The sequence below is a fragment of the Tupaia chinensis genome, unplaced genomic scaffold (assembly GCF_000334495.1).
Source record: "Tupaia chinensis unplaced genomic scaffold, TupChi_1.0 Scaffold000569_1, whole genome shotgun sequence".
Classification (NCBI taxonomy): Eukaryota; Metazoa; Chordata; class Mammalia; order Scandentia; family Tupaiidae; genus Tupaia; species Tupaia belangeri.
This window is the reverse complement of record NW_006160083.1, coordinates 1,011,676-1,020,352: the sequence shown is the minus strand read 5'-3', so window position 1 is coordinate 1,020,352 and position 8,677 is coordinate 1,011,676. Positions and strand designations below refer to the sequence as shown.

General features: G+C 43.3%; 1 protein-coding gene across 1 annotated transcript in view; it reads right to left on the bottom strand.

Annotated features, from left to right (window-relative positions):
• Positions 1-8,677, bottom strand: part of PRICKLE2 (prickle planar cell polarity protein 2) — a 194,967-nt gene that overhangs the window by 61,768 nt on the left and 124,522 nt on the right. The window contains 1 exon segment of the mRNA XM_027775510.1: positions 880-993. Within this exon segment, the coding sequence (XP_027631311.1) occupies positions 880-993 (114 nt within the window).

Sequence of the window (8,677 nt, the reverse complement as noted above, 5' to 3'; positions counted from 1 at the left end):
TCCCCCCCCCCCCCCACTCAGTGGGGATGGCCATGCCATAATCCCTTCTCCTCCATTCTCCTCTTAGGATTTTGGGCATGCACACACACCTGGTGTGAATTTCAAGCCACCAGGTCCAGGACTTAAACCCTGGTCGACTAAATGGAAGTCCAGCAATGTAACCATTATGCCATCTTCTGGTCCCCAGAATTACTGTTTTCTAAAACCAGATATCTAAACATTAATATCTAGTTTCTAAATCTAATTCCTTTCAGCATAGTGATCTTTTCAAAGCACATTTAGAGACCCTTTATGATCAGTTGATTTCAAAGATAAGAAATGCCCACTTACAGCACCTTGCTTCTGGGTTCAGAAGACAGGGCAGTCTGTAAGCCGTACTTTCGAGATTTCACCATGACTAAAACACAGATAGATGCTCACAGCTGTGAGTCTGATCTGTAACTTCTACCGCAGTACACTGTGAAAACTTACGCACTCATTTAGTATGAAATGATGCTGAAAATTCACGAGATTCACAGAGTTCTTGCAGGGCTTCAAGCGACCCAGGGAAGCTCAACCAGCGTAGCACATTCTTCTTCGACTAAGAAAACCTGGACTTGCATGTGTAAGTTTTAATGCTCCCTGGTTACCCCCAAATAGCTAGCGGTGCCAGTCACGGAGGCTAATCCAGTGCGTAATAAGGTTCTGTTTCTTCAGTAACACTCTCCAGAAGGTGTTGGCCAGTTTCTTTTGGCTCTAATTAAGGAAGCTAAAACCTAAAATAAATTGACAGGGTTTTTCTTGGGCAATTTCATTGATTTCACCCTTCTGATTATGGAAAGGGGTGCAATTCACAGAAGGTTCTAAGAAAAGTCTGCAGAAGCCCCACTAGTCCCTTACCTCATTGTCATGCGGTGGCAGCTGGTGTAGTAGCTGCTTGATTCGCAGTTTCTCCCCAGGACTGTTGACGTAAGGAACTTTCTCTTCTGGGAGACAGCCATAGTACTGGTGAACCTGGAGGAAAGAAAGCACACAGATCAATCACTGGGAAGATGGCTCCCTAAGCGGGATGCAATTCACTTCAGCTACCCACGCCCTTCGCGGAACCCCACAGCCTTTTAGCTTCTTACTGCAAGCAGAGAAATGCATCCTTTAAAGAAAGAGTCAAGCAAATCACCCATGTCTTGGGGGAAGAGAAAAAGCCAGCACACACTTTCCTAGAAGAGGAGAATTCAGCAAACGTGTGATGAAGCCGGAGGGTAGGGCTTTCTCGGCAAACTCCCCCGAGAGCTGGTTTTACCATTTTCTCTCTTAGTCTCCAGCATGTAAAGCGCCTCCCTAGCCAAAGGGATATGTCAGCACCTGCCTCGGCAATGGAGTCAAAGCCAGCCTTTGGCACTCAACAACCTCCTGGGTACCTCAGCCTCCACCTACATAAAAGCCCTCCAGGTTTGGAGCGATTTGTAAGGCAGGCAGCAGTTGACATATGTTGGAAAGGGACTCCTAAATGTGGGATGCAGAGCATGTGATTAGAAACTGTCATTAATGTGAGGATTTTTATACACCCAGAACATTATTGTTCATGACGGTTAGGACATACTCCTGCACTTTCTGAGGCTCATTCAACCTTAACAACTAAGGAGAGAGTACAAAACATCACATTTTTCCTGAGAAAAGAAAACAGACAACCAGCGACATGCAAAACTAAGAAAAGAAAAGAATTCACTGAAAAGAAGGTATGCTATTAAAAAAGGGACAAAAAAAAAATCCCACAAGCTCAGATGACTTCATGGAAAATATTTTCAAATAGTTATTACTAAGTATGACCAGCTCTTGCGAAATAAGACACTCATTCAGCAAAATACAGAAGGTGGAAAACTGGGACTCCATATTCATCACAGTTGTTACACTCCACAACTTGGTCTAATAATCTTTTTTTTTTTTTTTTTTTTTGCATTTAGGGAGCCTTGGATATGAACACATGATTTGGTAGTAATGGGGTGGAAAGTTGCGAAAGCTCTGTCTACTTTGATATCCAGAAACTGAGTCAAAGTGCTGGAAGAGAGGGGAAAAGGGTCTGCAATGACAAGGCCATAAAATATGTGAAAGCCATCTTTATTTTTATAACTAATGAAGGTAACTGCTCACCATCATGTGCCTATCATTCTCTTAATCAAATGCCAAAGGCAACCATAAACAGTCCTGTCTTAGACATTCCAAGGCAGGGCCCCTGAAGCCCGTCCCTAGAAGCTCCTCCTAAGGAGCCACGCCCTGGGATGGGAAGGAATAGCTCCAGGTTTTCAAGGCAGCCCACAGATTACCAGGCCTCTCTGAGAAGAAATAAAAAGCTCAGATCACAAGTTAGTTTGTAATTAGAAGCTGGCTATTTGCCCATCAGAGCCTAGCATACCATCAGGTCCTCAGAAGAATCCCTGTACCATATGCCTCATCGGACATGGGCCAGATATAAAGAAGCAAGCCTGGTCCCTGCGTCTTTGAGAATGGACTTTGGCTCCCAAGTCAGAAGATTGCTTGCAGAAAGGCCTCGTTCCTGCATCCACACACATCTCTCTCCATTGCCTACAGCAGAATCATTTCTGAGAGACTTTCTCAATCGGTACCTTGAGGTCAGCCCTTTCTGCTACTGTTTAAAGTGGACCAGGTTGGAATCTTCCCTGGACCTTCTACAGTATGGTCAAGTGGACCTGAACCCCTAGTCATGGTTCTGTTACATAAGTGCTCAGAGTACTCATCATAAAATTGTGAGTACTAGGGACCATCAGATGGTGTAATAGTTACGTCACTGAGTCCCACATAAGCAACTACAGTTTGAGTCCTGGACCCAGTTTAAATTCACACTGGGTGTGTGTGCGTGCGTGCCCAAAATCCTGAGAGGAGAATGGAGGAGAAAGGATTGTGGCATGGCATTCCCCCGGGAGGTGATTTCTCACTTTTTGTCTCTCTCTGTCTCTCTGGTGAGCACATGTGCCCTATAGCAAAAATCTCTCTCTTAAAAACAAAAAAGGAAAAAAAGAATGTGATGACTAAATAAGAGTACAGGCAAAGCACATGGCCCTCAATTATAACAAATAACCCGAATACATAACAATAATTACAGTACCCAGCCTGGCCTATTCCAGAAGGATTACTCTAAGGGCTTCCCTTAAGGTATGTAGCGGCACTACTGGCTGTTTGCCACCAAACCCCAGAAGTCACTTACATCTTAGTCTAAGAAAGAAAGATAGATTGCAAGGAACATAATGCTATTAAAGTTATTTTGATTTGAGAGAGAGAAACAAAAAAGGAAAACTGTTACAAAGAGGTGGACTTTTCTTAAGAAATTCAGGGTCTCATCAGGAAATGGACCCCCTCCAGAAGGTGACTGGTATTGGATTCCAAATTCCCCAGCAAAGGTCGCTGACTCCTCCATCCTGGGCTGGGTCTACACCTGGAGGATGGATTAAAGAAGTTCAACACATTAGAAGACTGGAGAATAGAGGAATCCCAACATGATATGTTTGGGTGAAGGTGGAAGTAGTAGTGATAAAGAAATCTAGAGACAGGTGGGGACTTCAAAAAGTTGTGAAAAAATAAAGACTTTACTTTGCTACAAAATATTTAAAAGTATATGCTTAAAAATACTTCTTTCATAATATGCATTTTTCCATGAATTTTTAGGAGTAGATAAACTCCTTGATATATAAGGTTCACCCTGAAGACTTAATTCTTTTTTTCTTTTTTTTTTTTTTTGAAGAGGTATTTGCTACAGGGTGTGTGCACTCTCCAGAAAGAGTGAGACAGAGAGACAGAAAGCAAGAAATCACCCCCCAGGGTTGATGGCCATGCCACAATTCCTTCTCCTCCATTCTCCTCTTGGGATCTTGGGCACGCATGCACATGCACCCGACATGAGTTTAAGCCACCAAGTCTGTGACTCGAACTACGGTCGACTACATGGGAGTCCAGCAACATAGCCATTACGCTAACTGCTGGTCCTAAGACTTAAATTCTTTTACTCCCATATTTTCCCCTACAATTTATCTATTCATTTCTTAGACAAGAGGGGGAGAAAGAGGGTGAGAGGTGGGGAGAGGAAGTGCAAGAATGCTGGTAACAGGTACTCTTTAACGGGGTCCTCATACCATGGTCCACACCCAGCCTCAGGAGCTAGGGTCATAGGTGCACGCACATGACTGGCAAGTACAGGGAAATCCCAATTTGTGAACCTGAGATGAAACCTGCCATAGAGCCTCAGCATCACAGAACAGCATGTGATTGCTGAACCACGTGGCTAGCCAAAATTCAGAATTCTTAAGTCAGCAGGGGCTGTGATCACTCTGGGAAAAGAGCTCTATGTTTTGTAGACATCTTGTGTTACTTTGTATAATTCAAGCCTACTGATCATTACTGAAAACGTATCTTCCTACCAGTATTCCAGTAATTCTTCAGATATAGAATGTGTTATTTTCTCACAAGGCAATCAAAACTTTGATAAATAACTTAAAAACTTAGCAAGTTAGCAAGATGTCCCAGTATTAGAACATATCATGTGTATTAATTAATAACCTATCCAATCTCCGTATCATATGGTAGGGTGAACTGACTTGCTCTGAGGAAAGGGAATGACTTAGTCCTTCACCACTTCTAATCCTCCTGAAGTCCAAGTGAAAAAATCATCCCTCTAATGACGGCTTCTGTGTCTTCTCTTGGTTTTTAGGTGCTGGACTTTCCAAGATCTTCATCAAACAAAGGAGATTAACAGATGGACAGGGGTAAGAGAGAAAGCGTTTCCTTGAATTCCTAGTCCATCTCTGGTTGGATATGGCAAGACTGCATGCATTTTCATCTGGCATCCTCCATAATAAAACTATTGTACAGCCCAAAACAAACACCAGGCAAAGCAACAGCAATGGGAAAACATCAAGTAGACTTTTTGGCACTACAAAAATGAAATTTGGCATTACTCTTGAAAACGCTCAGTGTAGCCCAAATGTTTCTACTTGTTCATTTTTTTTTGGGGGGGGGCAGTTAATAAGCAAATCCAATAGAATTTTATCAATTATGATCGCTACCAGGCTATTACCAGGTGGTAACCGGCATACCGATAGCTTTCTTTTTTATCCTGTGTGTACTGAGTGTATTTCTTCAAAAGCAGGTAGATGAATGTGCTGGAAATTTGCTCCATTTAGACATTCTCGGGTAAAATTGTCCTGTGATTGTGACCTGGGTTAAAGTCATGTGAGGTACATTTCCCCTGAACAAAAGCATTTTAAACACAATAAACTGGCTTATGAAAATTAAATAGCTGAAGGCCTTTATTTGAAGTGTAACTCCTCAACAGGGAGGCTTGGCAGCAACTTCAGTCTGTGCCAGACAGACTGTGAGAGCTTTAGTCAGGGTGCACGGAAAGTCTACGAAGCGAGGCCTCGCCCCAGTGCAAAGACTGGGCTTGTTGGAAGGAACTGCACATTTGACAGCATTTCTGCCTGGGCAGAGGAGAGGAAACTAGAGCCAGGGACTCTGCATTTGTGAGGAAAGCATGCTAAGAAAGAAAAGTGCTACGGTCTAGTATTCTCAACTGGACCAGTCGGAGAAGTATTTTATGTTAGGTAAATTCTCTTTATCGGCCGAATGATGTATAGCAATTGAATGTTTTTTTTTTTAAATGATAATAATAATTAATAATAATTGTTTAAAAATAAAAGTGCTAATAACTTTTTAAAAAGTGCACAAAGCACTTTAGAGTGGTGACTCTCAAACGTAAACTTGCATCAGAATCACCTGGAAAGTTTGCTGAAACACAGATTTCTAATTTAGTGGACCTGAAGCAGGGGTCTGTCATTTGCATTTCTAACCAATTCGGAGGTCCTGTTGTTGGCTCAGGGAGTACACTTGAAAGGTTTTAGAGCTGTCCAACCAGTTTCCTTCATCATCCAGCACCACGCAGCTGCAGGAGGTAAACAATGTGATTCGGGCTTTCTCTAAGAAATCCAGGCAGCCCAGACAAGGAAGTACTTCTTGGACCCAATTTTTCAGGTGTCTCTGTTCACACACGAGCTATATGCTGAAACAGGGGATCCACTAGCTCTGGCAAGAATAAGAAACGCTCAGAGAAAAGTGCGCTCACATTTTTAAGTGAGAACGTTTTTCCCTCTCAAAAGCATTTTAATTTTTTTAGAGCAAAAGAGAAATCTTGGTTGATTTGTTCTTTATTAATTCTTTACTGTCTAAATGAAGAAATGAATCAATGAACTGTTTATCTATGGAGTGGCTCTCGGGCCTGAAGTGTTTTCCCATACAATAGTCCATAGACTCCTCCCTACATCCCGCAGGTAGGTATTTCCTACTCATCACACTATGACTGCACAGGTAAAAAGTGGTGGAGCTAGCTTTGACCTTGGTTTCCTCTTTCTTTCTTTTTTTGGAGAGGTTTTTGCTATAGGGCATGTGCGCTCGCCAGAAAGACAGGAATAGACAGAGAGAGAGAAAGCGAGAAATCACCCCCCGGGGGGATGATCACGCTGCAATCCCTTCTCCTCTATTTTCCTCTTGGGACCTTGGGCACACACACACGCACACGCACCCAGTGTGAGTTTAAGCCACCGGGTCTGGGACTCGAACCGCGGTCAAATACATGAGAGTCCAGCAACATAGCCAACATGCCAACTGCTGGTCCCGGTTTCCTCTTTCTCACCCTTAGGCTTCTTTATTAAAATAAATAATAAGAAAAAAAAATACAGAAAGAGACTGGCATATGGATAAAAAACAAGGGGAAAAACCCCCACAAAACTCCAACATTCAGACATAGGCTATTCCCAGTATGACTGTGTAGCCGACCACGGAAATCGTGAACATGTTTCCCTTTGGCAGGCTGCACAGCATCAACATGGGGCTCCCCAATAAACCCCAAATGAAGTGACAGTAAGTAAAAAGTGTTCTCCACAGTAAAGGTTCGCCACAACACTATGGCATGACGGTGTAAGGAAGCTGCGGTAGAGGTAGCTGCAGACTCTCATGCACCTTCCTGTTCCTTAACAAGAATACCATCACTTTACCTAGGGTATTAACATGCCCAGTTAGGATCCGTATTTTTGAAACCCCGTAGGAGCTACATGTGGTGACTCTCAAACGTAAACTTGCATCAGAATCACCTGGAAAGTTTGCTGAAACACAGATTTCTAATTTAGTGGACCTGAAGCAGGGGTCTGTCATTTGCATTTCTAACCAATTCGGAGGTCCTGTTGTTGGCTCAGGGAGTACACTTGAAAGGTTTTAGAGCTGTCCAACCAGTTTCCTTCATCATCCAGCACCACGCAGCTGCAGGAGGTAAACAATGTGATTCGGGCTTTCTCTAAGAAATCCAGGCAGCCCAGACAAGGAAGTACTTCTTGGACCCAATTTTTCAGGTGTCTCTGTTCACACACGAGCTATATGCTGAAACAGGGGATCCACTAGCTCTGGCAAGAATAAGAAACGCTCAGAGAAAAGTGCGCTCACATTTTTAAGTGAGAACGTTTTTCCCTCTCAAAAGCATTTTAATTTTTTTAGAGCAAAAGAGAAATCTTGGTTGATTTGTTCTTTATTAATTCTTTACTGTCTAAATGAAGAAATGAATCAATGAACTGTTTATCTATGGAGTGGCTCTCGGGCCTGAAGTGTTTTCCCATACAATAGTCCATAGACTCCTCCCTACATCCCGCAGGTAGGTATTTCCTACTCATCACACTATGACTGCACAGGTAAAAAGTGGTGGAGCTAGCTTTGACCTTGGTTTCCTCTTTCTTTCTTTTTTTGGAGAGGTTTTTGCTATAGGGCATGTGCGCTCGCCAGAAAGACAGGAATAGACAGAGAGAGAGAAAGCGAGAAATCACCCCCCGGGGGGATGATCACGCTGCAATCCCTTCTCCTCTATTTTCCTCTTGGGACCTTGGGCACACACACACGCACACGCACCCAGTGTGAGTTTAAGCCACCGGGTCTGGGACTCGAACCGCGGTCAAATACATGAGAGTCCAGCAACATAGCCAACATGCCAACTGCTGGTCCCGGTTTCCTCTTTCTCACCCTTAGGCTTCTTTATTAAAATAAATAATAAGAAAAAAAAATACAGAAAGAGACTGGCATATGGATAAAAAACAAGGGGAAAAACCCCCACAAAACTCCAACATTCAGACATAGGCTATTCCCAGTATGACTGTGTAGCCGACCACGGAAATCGTGAACATGTTTCCCTTTGGCAGGCTGCACAGCATCAACATGGGGCTCCCCAATAAACCCCAAATGAAGTGACAGTAAGTAAAAAGTGTTCTCCACAGTAAAGGTTCGCCACAACACTATGGCATGACGGTGTAAGGAAGCTGCGGTAGAGGTAGCTGCAGACTCTCATGCACCTTCCTGTTCCTTAACAAGAATACCATCACTTTACCTAGGGTATTAACATGCCCAGCTAGGATCCGTATTTTTGAAACCCCGTAGGAGCTACATGTGGCTATGTAAATACATCCTGGCCAATGATGTGTACAGGTGTGGCTTCTAATAGAGTTCTTTTAAAGAAAACCAAGCAGCTGGCAAAGGTTTTTTTCACTCATTTCTCCATCCTGTCTCCTTCTGGAATATAAACAGAGTGGCTAACGCTCCAGCAGCCATATTGTACCATGAGGTAACCCTAAGAGTAGGCTGGGGGGGGAACCCGGCGGTT